At 30.8% G+C, this 18814-nt stretch overlaps 1 protein-coding gene across 7 annotated transcripts in view; it reads left to right on the top strand.

Annotated features, from left to right (window-relative positions):
* The window catches only part of kn (EBF transcription factor knot), a 134359-nt gene extending 117457 nt beyond the window's left edge, over positions 1–16902 (top strand). For 2 of the 7 annotated variants that reach the window (XM_088268179.1, XM_088268177.1), the window contains exons 10-16: positions 7525–7682; positions 8223–8349; positions 9320–9408; positions 10286–10469; positions 11678–11854; positions 13461–13634; positions 14455–14577. In XM_088268179.1, the coding sequence (XP_088124305.1) occupies positions 7525–7682; positions 8223–8349; positions 9320–9408; positions 10286–10469; positions 11678–11854; positions 13461–13634; positions 14455–14456 (911 nt within the window). In that variant the 3' untranslated portion in view covers positions 14457–14577. Of the gene's footprint in view, positions 1–7524; positions 7683–8222; positions 8350–9316; positions 9409–10285; positions 10470–11663; positions 11855–13460; positions 13635–14454 lie in introns of those variants that run through there. The other 5 variants (XM_088268178.1, XM_088268176.1, XM_088268181.1 and 2 more) reach the window with 4 other exon arrangements.
* The last annotated feature ends 1912 nt before the right edge of the window (positions 16903–18814 follow it).

The following is an 18814-nucleotide window of genomic DNA, read 5'->3' as shown; positions in this document are numbered from 1 at the left end:
TGATAGTTATTATACTATATTTATTTATTTTTATTCTAACTAACAAGCGTCTAAGTTTCATATTTTGAATTCATAAGCTATGTTCAAAGTTCACAATACATATAACATACAATGAAACAAAATATTTACAACATTTTGAGTGTGTCCAAATACTTGTTCACAAAATCTGGATTATCTCCAATTACAGGAGTTATTTTCATATTATTTTTTGATATCTCATCAAAGATGAAGAAGAATATGGAAGTCTGGGCATTTACTCATTTATTATTTGAGTAGTGTGGTTGTCAATAATGGGTAGAATTGGTGAATGTTGCACGTGTGTAAAGTGATCACTTAAACCAGCCTATGACGGTCGTAAGCCCCGTAAATGCCCAGACTTCCATATTCTTCTTCATCTTTGATGAGATGACAAAAAAACATTATTTTGATTATGTAATTAAAAAATAAACAAAATATTATTTACATGTTTAAAATAACCAATAAAAATGTAATGCAGGTGCATAGAATAAAAGGACAAGAAATTTTTCAATATTAGTACCTACCGATATGAAGATCTTATGGGCGGAAAAACTCACCTTTTATAAATTCCGGCAGCGCAGTCATGAAATATGACGTAGCCCGCTGGATAAGTTTGTGTAACTTTGCGGAAAACAGAAAAAGTCAAATCTGCTCAATAAAATTCTGCGAAAGGATTTGGCGCTCGCTCCGAATTAACATTTCAGCGCAATCAAAATGGTCCCATGCCTTGGGGAGCTTTTCGTTCGCCCATTACGTTCGCTCCTTTCGGCCTTTTTCTATTTTGCCATTGGATAACACTGTAGGCTGTAGGTGTAGCGTTTCTATCAGAGGCGGCAAACATTTTCTGCCCGTCTATTAAGCGACTCTTAAAAGAAAAATCTGTTAAAAAAACATTTTTTTTAAAACATAATTTTCTGTAATTTAGCCTGCATTATTGTAATGATTACATTTCATAGAGATATGGCAAAACAAAGAATACATATTATTCATTTCTTTGGCATTAATATTGTGGAATAACATGATTTAAATATAAGAATAATATATAGTGTAATATTTCGAGCCGATCGGTGAAAGACACTTCAATCTCATCTTTATTTATCTTTACCTAAGGATATTTAGGATTTTGAAAAAACGAAAAAACTTATATAGATTACTAGTACAGTATTTAATAAAAAATCATTGCTTTTATTTATATATTCTGCAAATTATTATAGTTTATGACATTCAACTTTTTTCAAAGTCTTTGTAGGTACACTAAAAAAGTAAATATCTGTAGGAAATCAGTTGGTTGTGTAGTTTTTTACAAAATACAGACAAATATCAAATACAAACAAATATCAAATACTTCATCAATTTCTCAACTAATGGTACTATAATTTGCCATATTTCCAAACCTTCCACATGTGGAAGGTTATGAGAATACTGCATTTATGCAGTTTCCGAAAATTAATGCAATATGGATGTTTAATAATGAGTAACAAGTGTTTTCTTTAATAAATCAATAACAAATCAATTCATAATTTCACATTTTAATTGTTGAAAGTTTAAAAGTTTAATTTTTAAAAGTAAGTTACAACTGTATTTCAATATTGAAATAATTTTAAATCGGCCCCAGTGAATTTGAGCGTACATTTCCGGTTACGCGTGCCACGATTGTGCCGCCGTTTTGATACATATTTTATGACGTTCGTCTCCTCCTATTTACTTGATGCGTTTATCCTCTACTCCATTTCCGGCGCGTCCAAGTAGGTACGGGAAAAAACTGAAACAAAAAGCGGAATTGGAACCGGAAAATAACGCGACGGATAGAACAAATATAATAAAGTGAAGCGTCGCTGAGCGCGAAATCAACAGTTGCGCCATCCAATTCCCATGTGGTGAGGCAACGTGAACTTAATGATTGTGTTTATGTTTGCCATTCGCGATTAATGTTGTGATACTGGTCTTCAGGCGTAAAAACAACAAACTGTTTAGTTATAAACACCAATTAAAAACAACAAAAACAAATTATTACATTCTACTTTTTTACTAATAGGATCGAATTTAAAGCATTATGTTTATTTTTGCAAATAATATAATAATGTATTACATTAAAAAATTCACGATTAATTTTGTGATAGTGGTCTTTAGGTGTAAAAATAACAAATACCATGGTTAGTAATAAACACCAATTAAAAGCGGCAACAAACAAAAAAACTTATGTAGGATATAAATCATATTTTTTAATAATCTGACCGAATATTCAGAATTGTGTTTATGTTTGCAATTTACTATTAATGTTGTAATACTGGTTTTCCGGCGTAAAAACAACATATTGTTTAGTTATAAACACCAATTAAAAGCAACACCAAACAAAAATAACTTTATTATTCCGAACTTTTTGACTTATCGGACGGAATATTCAGGATTTTGTTAGGTTTGCAATTCACGATTAATGTTGTGATACTGGTCTTCAGGCGTAAAAACAACATATGTTCTAGTTATAAACACTATTTAAAAGCAACACAAATAAAAATTACTTTATCATACCTTATTTTTCGACTAATCTTATTCTTAAAAACCTTTACCAAGCAGATACAATTTATTTTAAATATATTTTATTTATTTGTATTAAGTAGTATTTCTCCTTAAAACCCTTATCCGTACCCCAATGGTGCATAGAGCACTGCATCATATAAACGCAGTGTTATCTTGATCTAAGGTGATCAGCCCTGCGCTTCAGGTACCAGTCCAGGGTAATATTGAATAAATATTAGAGTGTAAAAATTCCTCATATCACCCCCTTAGGAATCGAACCCGGAACGTCCAGAACGGTAGCCAAGCGTGCTGACCATTACACTACGGTAGCGGCCTAAAGCCTACTCCATGAAGTAGTATTTAGAAAGCATAATATAAGTAAATAATTATTTTATTTAATGAAAAAGCTCAGTGGTTCTAACTCCCTACTTTTTACATAACATCACCTAGATACTTTCAGTCGCCCCTCACCCCACAGTTATGTTCGGAGATATCGTTTGTATGCAAGGAGTCTGCCAAGACAAAAGTCGGCAGTCGGGGTTGTCGGACCAGGGGATGCCGGTGTGGGGAGGGCCGCTGCGGGGGGCGAGCTGGAGGGTAGAGAAATCGTCTTGGTCGAGATAGTGAGAGATATAGTTATAGATATGCGTCGGGGAAAACCACTTGTGGCAAGAAAATAAAAATTTAAATAATATGGAAATCTCAATTATTGTTCAGTCTTCTGTACCGAAAGATTATCGGATGATCCTCCTATTGAACGGTATGAATTCAGATATGCGTTAGGAATATGCTTTTTGTATAAAAAATTGTGAATTGTATAAAAAAATTTGCAATTTTTAACTGTATATATATATATATATATATGTATATATATATATATATATATATATATATATATATATATATATATATATATATATATATATATATATATATATATATAAATATATGAAAATGTGTGTATGTATTTAATATTTAAATGAACGAAGATATCATTACAGCACAAGTGATATTATTTTTTCACAAACATTTAAGTGGATGAAAATAGACGTTTCAATTCTCAAGAAGAATATATAAATCTAAGTATTTATAGATATTATGACATGACAGAGACTAGTTAAATGTAAAATTAAAAAAAAAAAATTTTTTAAGAATGTAAATATAACTCCTTAATGGAGAAAACCAGATTTGTAAAGAAGTACACACATGACACACTCAAAATGATAGGAATTTCAATTTTCGAGTATTAATTTAAACCACTGATGTTTCTGCTTTCAATATTAAAGTAATATAACGTCAATGTGCATTTTGTTCACAAGACGTTAAAAATCTAATTAAAGCATTTACATTGAATAATTTCCCATCGAACACACACGTCGTGCTATAAAGTATACGTATTTCATGAAAGCTTAGATAAATGTGAAAATGTCAACATTCGTAGTAATTTAACCTTTAAGAAATAAGGGGACCATACACGGTAGGTTCAGAGGATTCCTTTCCAAATAAATGTGCATGAAATAGACGCAAGAACACCCAACTTTAATCTTTCCCCTTCTTTGTTTAATTCACTTTCTCTCTCTATCTTTATTACCGTGTCGTTTTATTCGCGAGATTTGAGCTCGAAGCCCGGCAATAACTCGTGCAGTCGGAGCTCTTTGTCTCCTTCCCGCACGCAGCAGGGGTCAGGGGGTGGCCGATTTAGAGAGGGATGAAGATGGTTTCGGCGCGATCCCTGCGAAAGGTTCTATTTATAATTTGGGCATGTCGCGGTCGTATATCAAGCCAGTGTCAGAAGTACGGAGGTGGCGTTAGTTGTACAAATAGCCGACACTTCTGCAAGAAAACCGAGACCGACCTACTACTCCGTACAAGGTGGTCAAAAAATAACTTCTTTACTTTAAAAACATCCAAAGTTATTACTTTTGCATAATGTATAAGTGATATCTCACAAAAAAGGTTATTTTTCAATCATGAATTTAATTCTTAGTATTTTCCTGACTCACTAATGGACCATCACGCCGTTTCGGTAGGCAGAGAGAATAGAATGCCGCACCAATCTTAACCCATGAATATGGAAAACCACACAATCTCGCCTCTTCCACATCCATGCATCTTCTCATACTTACGCGTCGATTATACCAACTCCTGACCTGACTTCTTCTTCTTCTTTCTGGCTGGATCCCAGCTTATTGTCCTTGTAGACTGCTGGAGTCAGCTCTCTTCATCCTCAGGTTATAGGTCCTTCTGTCCTGGACAACGTCACCTAGGCCATGCCTTCAAATCAAGTTATCTTTCTGCATCACTCATGAATTCCAACTTCTGACCTAACTACTTTCAAGTATTTAAAATACTTGATCATGCCAAGTTTGTCTTATTATTTTACACGTTTTGAAATACGTATTTCTAAATAATATGTGTTTTAATTATTACATATCTACACATCGATTGTGATTGAGATGAAATGAAAAATTGATATTTTCCAATAATATTTTTGGTCCGTCGTATCAAAGGACATGCCTTTTCGATTGAATCATAAAAACTACAATACATATTCTTTATCTTCATCTTCTTTATTTATAAAGAATTTGTACATAATAGCATTTAACAACATTCATAAGCTTGTTAGAGTATGGGTACGCTACCGCTACCTCAATAACCCTGACAATAACTTCAATTTTTCTTTTGTTACCAAAATTTCTTATCCGTTTCGTCATCTTTAATATTTTAAATAGTAAAAATTGATATTGGTAATATATTTAACTCGGAACTCCTTCTCTTACATCACTTATGATCCATCAAATATGTAAATATCACTACCGAACCCATGAATATGGATCAAACCTTTGATTACATTGCCCTTAATATACTAATTAGCGATTAAACATACTCTGTAATAATCCTACATAGTTCCCTATGCACCATAAACATTTTTTTAAATGGTGATTTGACTTCACTTTTACAAAATTGTTACAAAAGTGATTCTATCGTTTTTTTCATAAGCAATCATGGTCCGCAAGTGAGTGTTTAATTATAGAAATCAAATCATTTTTAATTTGTAATAAATAAAACAACTAAAAATAAACTTAATTTTCTTCATGTCATTTCTGCGCACCCTGTACTTATCTATCCCAAGTTCTCCGTAACTTATAGCCATGCGAAGTTCAAACTCCATAAAACATGTTCGTAAGACGTATTCTCTCGGAAGTTAGCCGAAAAGAATTAATAAACGTTTAGTATGAATAAACCGAGAGGATTTTAGCATTTATTTAATGACATTAAGTATAAGTGATCTTTATTTTCATTAGATTAATGCTACAGTAAAATAATTGAAGAAAAAAATATATAATTTTCATTATAAAACATGGTGAAATTTTTCCATCAGTGATTTTTTTTAAATTCTGGTATATTTAGCCATGTTTAAAAATACATCAACGAGTGTGCTTCATTGCCGATAAAACACTTAATACAAAGCAATAAAAACTAGATAAGGGTTCTAAATTGCTTGCAAAGCTGTTGTTTGAAAGCGACTGTAATAATACAAACTTTCATTAATTTGTTTAAATAACGTTGTATCTTGGATTGTTTGAGATAAACTGATTTATAATTAAATATAGCAAATTATATGTATATTTACTTTTTCAGATATTATTTTAAGTTTAGCACGCAGGCACAAGTGAAAAATTATTGTTAATTTTGTGTTTTACGTTTATTTAAGCGAAGTTTACCTACAACATTTTAAGTGTGTTCAAATACTAAATATATATATATATATACATACATATATATATATATATATATATATATATATATATATATATATATATATATATATATATATATATATATATATATATATATATATATATACATATATATGTATATATATATATTTATATATATATATATATTTATAAACATATATATATATATATATATATATATATATATATATATATATATATATATATATATATATATATATATGAACCAATTTTGAAACATTATTCTTGAATCACTAGAACTAGAGAATTTAGAATTTGAGTAGTGTGGTTGTCAATAATGGGTTGAATTGGTGAATGTTACAAGTGTGTAAAGTGATCACTTAAACCAGCCTATGACGGTCGTCAGCCCAGTAAATGCCCAGACTTCCATATTCTTCTTCATCTTTGATGAGATGTCAAAAAAAAACAATATGAAGTTTACCTACTTTAGATACGTATAATTTAATATGGAATAAAAAATATCAGGAAGAGAAAAATGCAGCGACAATAATCACTCTTAAGAAACGTCTGAAATATAGTCTGAAATATCTGTCATAATATCATTCTTTCTTTATTTCTTTTTTCCCCATATCGCTAACTGATCTAACTTTTTTCATCGTAGCAATTAGCCAGTGTTCATATATTCTGTATAAAAAGTTTACATTATTGTATATTTATTTGACATTTCGACTGATTTTTAGCTATTAATCTAATAACAAATCAACAATATGGCTTTTTCTTTTTAATTTTATTTTACCGATGTCGGGTTTCGTCGTTACCGACACCATCAATCTGATGATATTAGGAACGACAAAACCCAGTCCCTGGTCAAAAAAATGTAAAACAAGCTGTATAGTTGTTGTTTTATTACATAAAATGCATTTCTACCAAGAAATGTCAGCACAAAACATATGTGTGTAATATATTACCAATTCGAAATTAAATAGTTTTAAAATTATTTCTTACGGGTTAAAATAATTAGTTTAACAGAAGTAAATATGGTAAGCGTTTGTGCGTAAAAGTAAAAAGTTTCGTATTGCATATAATCAGAAAATACAATAAAATTCTGTTTGAATCTGGTTAAAAATGTATGAAGCTTTAGAGTGATACCTTTTTTTAAAACAAATTGAGCAGATCGGAGAAAAAATGTATGAGATCCCATTGTCTTTATAATATAAGCAAAGTTTTCTCGTTCTTTTTCTTTTATTTCTATTTTCCTTTTTCGCAGCTGGTCTTTACCCTCCCCTGCCAGTTGCCACCCCCTGTATAAAGGCTATTTCTCCGTCAGAAGGGTGGACGTCTGGAGGGTCAACGGTCATCATCGTAGGAGACAACTTTTTTGATGGACTCCAAGTCGTTTTTGGAACAATGCTCGTTTGGAGTGAGGTAAGAATTACAACACACCTAGACTCCTGATACTTTATCGTAAAAATATACTCAAAATAAAATAGATCGTTCTATGTTTGATCTGTTCTTACTTACGATTTATCTACATGTAAAATTATGTCAAAAATACTGTTTTTTATTATGTAATAAAATAATTACTTTATTATTTTTTCTACACATATTTTATTTAACCATTGATGGTTATATACACAATAATGCAGGGGTTAAAAGCCATGCTTTCATTAAAATTTTTCTGTTGAAATGAATTTCAATCCATTGATTTTAGCAATGTGGTATAATAATAATTACATATGAGTTATGGTAAGGGTTTTAAATGATCTTACCAGATTGTAACTAGCGCACTAAATTTGTCTTTGCTGTTGCGGAACCGATGGCGTTGAACGCTGTTCCACCAGTAGTTATAAATAGCGAGCCATATAAAGTATAATTTTATTTATTATTATTCGTAAGACATGTGACTTCTGAACTTTCAAATCAAACTTTTAGAACTTGACATTTTAAGTTTTGTTTTTGTTTTAGCTCATTACTTCACACGCAATAAGAGTACAAACGCCTCCCCGTCATATCCCCGGAGTAGTAGAAGTAACGCTTTCATATAAAAGCAAACAATTTTGCAAAGGAGCCCCGGGACGATTCGTCTATGTCTGTGAGTATTTAAAATCGATGTATTTTTTTACATATTGACTATATATATTTAACAATATTATAAAAAGGATTATTTAGTTTTTTTACATTTATTTTATTTAACCAGTGATCGGGTTTCATCGTTACCGACGTCATCAGATTTGTGGAAATCTAGATAAAATTCTATGTTTATACATAAAAAAGCATGCGTTGAAAACCATGATTTCATATTATTTTTCTGACGTAAATACTCATTGCGCCACCCTATACATTAATGGAATATCTTCTTCTTCTGTGCATGTCATATCAAGTCTCCCTGAAGTCGACTATCACTTCAGAGCAATTGTCCTTGTCTTGGTCAGCTCTAAACAACGCATAGACGGCTCTGATCCCCATCCAATCTCATATATTCCGGAGCCAGGAGATCTGTCTTCTGCCTACACCTCGTCAACCCTCTATTTTGCCTTTTATGATTTGGTGTAATAGCTGGTACTTTTCTCCTCTACTAAGCACATGTCCAAGATAGGACACTTTCCGGACTTTAATATCAGTCGGCAACTGTCTTCCTTCTCTAGCTCGTTGCTGACTATATTGGTCCATGGAATGCATAGCATTCTATGACGTAGCCATATTTCAAATGACTCTAATTGGTTCATCGAGCTGATCTCGAGGGTTCACGATTCAACCCCGTAGAGAAATACTTACCAAACATAATACCTAGCCATCCTAAGCCAAGGTTTCAGATTGAGGTGATCGTCACAGAAGATGTTCCTATTTTTTTTTAAATTATATATTTCTCATCTTATGTTATTTCGATTCCTAATTTATTTCATCAGCTCATTTTAATTAGATTTATATTTGTTTGTTAGGTAATTTATACTAAATTTTTAACATTTGCATTTAAGGTCATTAAAACAAGTTTTAATATATTTGAATATAAGATCATTTAAACTAGATTTAATATATTTGTATGTTTGTGTTACGCTCAGCAGCACTCAATGAACCCACCATAGACTACGGATTTCAAAGACTGCAGAAACTTATTCCAAGACACCCTGGAGATCCCGAAAAACTACCAAAGGTATTTTGAAAAAATTTTTAAATAAGCAAGTACGCATTTAATTAAATCAAGGGTACAAAAAATATTTTTGTCATAACGAATAATTTACCTTCAAAGGAACGTTTATCCCAAGATTACTCAACTTTCACTGATTATCTAAAAATTTCACATATATTTTACAGTATTATCAATCTTGAAAACCATCTGTAAAACTGTTATCACTTTTTGACGTTTCGATAAATATTGCAAACTAACATGTTAATAAAATAGAATAAAATAACAGCAATATTTTTTTTTCCACGGGAATTTTATTTGACCAGCAAGCGGGTTTTGCCGTGACTGAAAAAAAAAGATAGATTTTTTATTCTATAAAATGCAGTTTCACCAAGAAATTTCAGTACAAAACTTAAATATTCATAAAATGAAAATACATTATACTTCATTGAAACAAATCCAAAATCAGGTGGTGTTTAAAAAAAGTAGAAAATATTGTTAATTTGACATTTTAATCATCTCTCTGTGTATTGTTCTTTTAACTAAATTTTCCGCCTCCATACTATAAAAGTTACTACGTCTGTAAGTCCCGGATTCGATACCGAGGGATTTAAAATTAATAAAAGTGTTTTTTTTTACTTTCGTATTCATAAAATATCGCCATCGAGTTGTACCTAAAGCGTAAGACGTATTATTCTGCTTTCGTATAATCAACGATCAAGTTAACAATGCATCATTTAGATGCAGTGTCCTATGCACCATTTGGTGTGGTTTTAATACATTTATAACAATACAAAAGTTATACGATGAAATAAGAGAAAGTAACATTTTTTTTCATGAAAAATAAAATATTGAATGAGGTTGAACGCATAATTCGGTATATTGACGAGGATTATTTTTTCAGGAAATAATTTTAAAGAGGGCGGCAGACCTAGCGGAAGCCTTGTATTCGATGCCCAGAAATAATCAGTTGGGGTTGGGAGGACCCCGATCGCCTCCCGGTGGCGGAATGCCTTCAGGGTTCAACTCATACGCAGGGCAGTTGGCAGTTAGCGTACAGGACTCAGCGGCTGCGCAGTGGACGGACGGTAATAATAACATTTTTTTAAAAATAATTTATCCTCTACTTCTTCTTCCTAGCTCCATCCCAACTTACTTACTAAATAATGATGACATAATATTTTTAAATAATTTATGCCGTGACGAAATCATACTTTTTTTTATCAAGTACAACCTTCTATGTTAAAGACTATTATACCATTAATTATATAAAACATTAAACCTTGAGTGTAAGTCCCTCTCCAAGCACAAGAGCTCAGTCTCTTTTTAGAGAGGCACAGCAAATCTAAAACTATAAGTTTATTATTTGTATAAATGTTTAGAAATTGTATTATGATGTACTTAAAAATGTAATTATTGATCAATATATTTTATTAAGTAGTTCCGAAAATTTGAGTAGTGTGGTTGTCAATCATGGGTAGAATGGTGAATGTTGCACGAGTGTAAAGTAAACACTTAAACAGCCCATGACAGATCATAAACTCTGTACATATCTATATTCATCTTCATCTATGTTGAGAAGTCAAAATGTAAAATAACTCCCAAGTGACGAAAATCCAGATTTCTAAACAAGTATTGGACACAATCGAAATGAATGAATGAATGTTTAATTATAAAATTTTTAATTAATATATTATTTTTTTACATCTCAAGAAAGATGAAGAAGAATATGGAAGTCTGGACATTTACGGGGCTTACGACCATCATAGGCTGGTTTAAGTGATCACTTTACACACGTGGCAATTTGTCTGCCACTTTTTTGTCTGTCTCCGTAGTGTAATGGTCAGCACGCTCGGCTACCGTTCTGGAGGTCCCGGGTTCGATTCCCAAGGGGGGTAAATTAATATAAGTGATTTTTTCACTGTCATATTTATTCAATATTACCCTGGACTGGTACCTGAAGCGGAGGGCTGATCACCTTTCCTTCATGTGTAAATGATCAAGATAACACTGCGTTTATATGACGTAGTGCCCTATGCACCATTGGGGTGCGGATAAGGGTTTTATTATTTTTTATTATTATTACACACGTATAACATTCACCAATTCTACCCATGATTGACAACCACACTACTCAAATTCTTGAAAGTTCCATATATTATATATGATCCAATTTCGAAACATGGTTCTTGAATTACTAAACTAACTGATTGATTGCTTATAACCAAATTATTAGGATTTCCTTTAAATATTCGACTAAAATATTTTTGTCTGACCGTCAGGTTTTTTCTTTTAGAAGACTACGGTCGAGGGCAGAGCGGGAGCGCCTCGCCCCGCGGCTCCGGGGGCGGCGTCCCCGGGGGCTACTGCTCGAGCGCCTCCACGCCCCACTCGGCACCCCTCAACGGCTACGGGCCCCCGTCTCAGCTGTGCCAAGTCTCGTCCGCCACCGGGATCTTCAACTCATCGTCAAGTGAGTATTACAACTATTTTATTTTGAACTGAAATTAAAAATTGTAATTAATAAATTTAAGGGGTGATGAAACCAATCTTTCGTTTGTATTTTTCTTCCAAAATAAAAATAAACTAATAATCTGAGCTTTCATTCAATAGTTGTTTTTTTTTTATCTATAAGCGGAAATGTCATCCATTTTACTGACGAAGTGAAAATCTCTATTACAATATTGAATTCATCATATTACAAGAAAATTATTTTTACTCTTTTTGAATTCCCCCGATGAAAGCCAGACTTACATTTCTTTCTTACAAAGTAAAAATTAATATTAAAATGGAGCATTCATATATTTTATCATAAGGATTTTCTTTTTTATTTCATTGAAGGAATATTAATTTCATAAACGAATAGAAAAATCTATATTACAATATGAATTCATCATATTACCAGAAAATAACTATTTTCCCTCAGAATTATTCTGTTGAAACCCAATCTAAAGTTTGTATTTTTCTTACAAAAAAAAATCTTAACATTCATTTGTTTTATCACAAGTTTTTTCTTTTTAATTTTATTGGAAGAATTGTAATCCATTTCATGATCATAAAGAAAGATTTCTATAACAATTTAAACTCATCATATTACAGGAGTAGTATTTATATAGAGTTTTCCCGACGAAACCTGATCATATATTTGAATATTTATTTTCAATTAAAAATTCAATTTTAATCTGAAAATTCATATATTTTATATTTCGTCTTTTTTAAACTTTTTTAAAGTAAATGTAAACTATTTCATCAACGAAAAAAAAATATCTATCCCAAATATAAATCGTCATATTACAGGAAAATACCTGTTCTCTCCCAGAATCTAAACCTGGTTTATCTAATGCTCGGTCAGGTACTTTAAACACGCTGCCAGGAAAATCATAGGAATCTAAAATAAATAAGAAAACATTTAGGCATACCATATATTTTCAATCCATATCCTAAAACCCATCCTTTGCATTAATTTCATTGTTTTTTTTTTCAATGATACTTCGTTTTTAATTTTCTTTGCTTTTGATCAATAATTATTTTGCTTATTTTTTTAAAACTTTTGTTTTTTGAAAATTATCCATCAAAACACATATCATAATAAGTAGGATATATCAAGTGAACGTTAAATTAAATTAATTATTTTAAACTTTACAATCAAATTGGGAAAAAATATTCTAAAAATTATATACCTTATCACAAAAAAAAATCAACTTACCTTAATTTGTATTTATTAAATTATTGGCATCTGATAACAAATATTATTTAAGGCAGAATTTTTTTAAATACTTTAAATTTAAATTCGAAATTACCAAATTTTAATGATTTTTTTCTCATAATAATAAGCGTGCAAAAACATGTACTTTATTTTATAACTGATTTTATTTGCATTTTTTTGTATCTTGTTTGAATAAAAATAAAACTAATTTTGCTGATAAAATAGGCAGATATATTTCAAACAATTATTTTCCAACAACATTAATTTAAAGGCGTTTTATATATATGTTTGTACATATATATAAAAACCTCTTAGTATAATATTTACATTATGATTTTTCCTTAAGCTTTTTGTTTTTTTTTTGCACCCCCAGTTGCGTACGGCGATTCCTATTATCAAGGCCACTCGACCAACAACTGCGGCTCCATCGCCGGCACCCAGGGCGGGGGTAGTTACAAGTATAAAGACAGGAGCGCCTTCCTCCCGGTGCGCCACGGAACCCCGCCTTACCGAACCCTGGCCAACTGTCAGCATCTGGCCGTGCAATGTTAGTCCTTACTTTATTTTTTCATCCTTAAATTCTTTAAACTGCTTAATCTTGAAACTTATGCCGAACTATACTAAGTGTAAACTTATGCCAAACTAAACTCACTGATTTTAAGCTTATGCTTAACTAATCTTACTAATTTTAAACTCATCCAAACTAAACTTACTAATTTTGCCAAACTTAACTTATTAATTATACCAACTAATTTAAAACGTATGCTAAACTAAACTTACTTATTTTATAGTATCTGGCCGTGCAATGTTAGTTCTTATTTTATTTTTACATCCTTAAATTCCATTACTTATTCCTGAAACCTATGCCAAACTAAACTTACTAATTATCCAAACTTATGCCAAACTAAACTGACAGTGTGACAATCAAAATGACTTTCACTTATAATAGTCATAACGATTAAAGAAAATCATAATGATTAAAGTCTTAAAGAAAATCATAATGATTCAATGATTAAAGAAAATCTTAGTGATTAAAGTCATAAAGATTGAAGTCAAAATGATTAAAAAAAATTAAAAAATGCAAACAACCTTCGCCTCTTTCGCGGTCACGCATCTCTTCATATCATCATACAAACCCGCCGTTTGTATGTAAGAAAACACTTGTTTTTTTACCCCTTGAGTTTTATTAAAGGCTACTAGTTTCGGATGCTAAGCTTCAAAATAATAGTCATATTTAAAAAATAAACATAATTATAAAAGCAAATGGTGTTTTTAATAATAATAATAAAACAATATGCAATTCCACATTATAGTATTTTGTTTGTTTATTTTCGTAAATCTAAAGTATGCTTTTCATTTGTTCACAGGAATGGGTAGTATAGTCTCATCGCCCTTCTCGACGATGAATCCCTTCGCCCTGCCAACCTGCTCCTCCCAAGGCTACCCTGGAAGTCCGCTAGTGAGCTCCAGCAAGTAACACCAGTGCAACCTCTCATTCGTGACGCTGTGACCCTGATCTCACCCTTTCCTCTCCACACGGCGATCTCGACTGAGATGTAGAATTGTCATCGACAAGACACTTGCAATGAACATTTACACTGAATAAAATAAGCTTCGGGGATGAAAAGATGCCAAGTAACCATTGAGGTAACAATGACACTGAAAACTGAAAAAAAAGCTTTTTCTTTCGTGAATGGTGGACTTCTCGATCTCAAAACAAACCCATTTTGTACACAGTGGATCCTCAATGGATTTCTTTACAAGAAATATCCAAGTGATAATTTTATTTTAAATAGTGTAAAAATCAAACAGTGATCTTTACGTATAGTCTTTATTTATTAGGTTATATAAAAGTTGTACTTAAAATATAATTCCTCGTAAGTAATTACAAAACGTCAAAATGAGGATTTTTATAAAAACAAATTAGTGATATTTGAAATCTTTTTAACCTGTTTATGACTTTCACATATTTTCAAAATTTAAACATATCTTTACAAAACCTTTATACATATCTACTCCAAAATATCTTGGAATATGATTAGGTCGTTTTTAAGATAGGTTATCTAAATCAACATTCATTTATAAACTATGCAATTAGAAATTCGTGATTAACGTTGTTTTGTACATAAATAGATCTCGAATGTAAATAGTATGTATAATTAGATATAAATAAGCTAGTTACGACTCATTGTACAAAAGATATCTTCGAATAATTAATTAATCAACGAAAACTTAAGTTAAAACACGACCACCAGAACTATTGTATTGTATATCGATCATAAATTAATATATTTTCAGACAGATTTGTCCTGCAGTAATACTTGCGTTTCTTAGCACCAAAAGAAGTATACGAATAGTACCTAAACAATCTACCTGGTCAAAAATTCTTGAACGCCCTACAAAAAACAAACAAAAATAAACATAAATTATATAATACTCTCAGTTTCATAAGGGTATAAGAAAAATATAAACTTTTGAAAGTTCGCAATGTGTACAAAAATTATGTTAATTTGTTATTTTTTTATGTTATGTATGTATGTTACCACATATGTTTTATATTTTGTAATAAACGATTGACATGTATTACCATATATCTGTCCCTATAACTAGTTATATTACTTTAAAATTAAAATACAATTGGTATATTCCTTATTTTACTGTACAGAAGTCATACTGTAATACATACAATATATGTTACATAAAGTATTGGTTGAATACAATATTCAAAATAAAATTTAGATACAAACAAAATTTCATGTCAAAATATCGATTCCCTTTCCCAAAATATCACTTTCGCTCACTAAAAAAAAATGAATAAAAGATTTTTTTTCAATCTACCCTGTAAAATTAAAATATTGACAAGAGGTAGTAAAAGCATGCTTATTCACCTTCAAAACATTAAAAATTATGGAAATAATTCTGAAGGAAATGCAGCATTAACTAAAGGACGTTTTCAATAATCGACTATTGCAATTAATGCATTCAAATATCAAACTAGCCTCTTTATATAAAATCATAAGCCATAAATTGCAACTTAACAGTAGAATGAATTAATCGTTATTTATACTGTAAGTTGATGATATTGGATTTTGTTAATTTCATAAGCAGGATCGATTTGATACGCCAACCGTGTTATTATTATTTTTAAATGTTTTTAAATTTATAAATGCTATTAGAATCAAATTTAAAAATATCTTTAATAAGCCCAATCTGAAAATGTTATAGGGATATAGACAGAATCAAACTGAAATATTTTAAGATCTTCGAATTGTGAACTGCAATCTTTGAGGATATATCGCTCACTCCTTTCAAGAACGTCATAAATCAAAAAACTTGATTTTTCAGGAGAACGTTTTTAAGGTTTAAAAATATAATACAATGTATTAAAAATAAATATCAAGCCACTTATTGAACTTTTTACTGTACAACAGATCTTTTTAGGTAAAACCTGAAGGTTTTTTTCTCCATTTGAAAAATATTTAGTATATTTAAATAAAATAATTAAACAATACCTTTTTTTTCAAAATGTTTCAAAACAAAATTTTTCAAAACAACACTTTCTGCCTTGTAGCGGGTAAATATTAAGTTAAAAATATGCCTCTTTTGCTGGGATATAGTACATTTTCTGGGCATTCCGAAAACATGCACAACTGAAAATTGACGATTTTTGATTTATGACGTTCTTGAAAGGAGTGAGCGATATATGAAATCGTTTATTGTGATGAAACAGAAATAATTTTATACAAATTTTGTTAATGATTTAATGTAAATACTTGAATGTTTTACTTAAAATGATTAATATTATACAAACTAAATTAAACGACACTTGATGTACATAAATGCGTTTTATTTACTGTTTTATTTATAGGCACCGTAAGAATGTGTATGTATGTATATGTTGATAAACCTTTAATGCATATTTACATTTATACAAAAAAAGAAGAAAAAAATAATTAAATCAATGTACGAAAAAATTCATGGATTCCATCACGAATTCATATGATTCCATCACATCTGAAGTTAAAGAAAAAAAACAAATTTTCTTTTATTATCTTTTGTCCATATAGGATTGCATTGCTGACGATGCAATATTGCATTTTAAGTGATTGCAGTTTATTTTTAACAGGGCTTACGACCTGCCGTGGGCAGGTTTAAGTGATCACCTTATGTACGTTTAACATTCACCATTCTACCCATGAGTGACAACAAAACTACTCAAATTAGGAAGCCATATTTTTTGCTTCAACTGGAAAGACATTAGGTCTGCCACTTCTTCGACATATATGGTTGTAATTAGTTAGTTTTTATCAGAAAAAACCTTCATGAAATAAATGTTAGATTCTTCCCGAATTATTATCCAATAAGAGATATCTGAAAAATTCATTTTCAGTCGTCTCATAGTAAAGTATAGCCGGGTCTAAAGCAGTTCGTAAGCCTTGTAAATTCTCAAACTTCTATATTTTTGTTTATGTACTATAAAATATCAATAAAAAAAGCTTTCATTAAAATAAATCCTAAGTGGAACAAAACCCAGAGTTTATGGACAAAAACTTGTTAAATATTGTAAATAAAAATTATTTTTAGTTTATTATATTTAGTTTATTTATTTCAATAGCAGTTTCCACGTAATATCACATCCATCATATTTCTGCCGCCATCTGTCATCGAGGCGATCATATTTCCGGCAAAAATTAGCATTAAAGCCCGTTAGAGGGACTCCCCCCAAATCCGGCCTCACGCCGTAATGAGTTATGTCATTGGATAGATAAAACCAGAGGCAATTGCTAATATGATTGGCAGCAACACGCGCTTCATCTTTCAGCAAGAAACACTCGATAAAGCTGCACCCCTGCAAAGGAAATAACCAGTTTCACATTACAAATTGAATGACCCACGAATGGTAGGGGTGCGTTTGCGCTGGCGGCTAGGTACGCGTGTACTTAGCGTTTTTTATACGCATATAGGGTTGTAATTTATAATTAACCACTTCAAAGTAGTATTTAAGTTGGTACAATTAGGTTTTTACGTATAACGATTATAGTTCAAAACTGTTTTGAATACACATTTAAAATGTTGTAAATAAAATGACTTCAAAATTTATATTTTTTTTAATTTGGCTTTAACTTTTTCTAATGACTATTGATTATTTAAAATGAAACACTTTATTCACAGGTTTAATTTTTAATAATGGTCAAAGAATCTTTTCTTCTTCTTGGTATATGTCTATGTGGCCTGTTTTTAAGAGAGATTAGCCACTTGCGATGTTGATTCCCAGCTGACAATCCATCTCTTTGGTGATCTGGGAGTCGTATACCTTGGGGTTGGCAATGCGTCATAAAAGAGTCATTGAAAGCTAAGGAGTTTAAAAATAAATACATATTTTTTTACAGTATATATGATAAAAAAATCCAAAATGCATTCTAAAAAAAATAAGCGTGAACTTGGCTTGAAAAAATAAGCTTGGCGAGGCTTAGCGCATTTTTTAAACGCTTGAAACACGCTTGAGATCAAGACCTTATCGAATCGTTTTTTTTTTTCATTTTAATTAGGTACTAAGTTTTCATAATATTTAACTAAATGAAAAGATAATTTGTATACACGGATTCACCACTTTCAATAAAATAAATATAAAATACATGTATGACTACTAGGATCCCATACTATACCCAAAAAAAAAACAAATAATTTTCATAATCGCCAGTTTTGGCCTCAGCCGCCCGCCCCACG

Source organism: Brachycentrus maculatus, unplaced genomic scaffold (genome assembly GCF_059751285.1).
Source record: "Brachycentrus maculatus isolate JH-2025_06_01 unplaced genomic scaffold, ASM5975128v1 h1tg000315l, whole genome shotgun sequence".
Taxonomy (NCBI): Eukaryota; Metazoa; Arthropoda; class Insecta; order Trichoptera; family Brachycentridae; genus Brachycentrus; species Brachycentrus maculatus.
The sequence above is the reverse complement of the archived record's forward strand: the minus strand, read 5'-3'. Positions and strand labels throughout refer to the sequence as shown.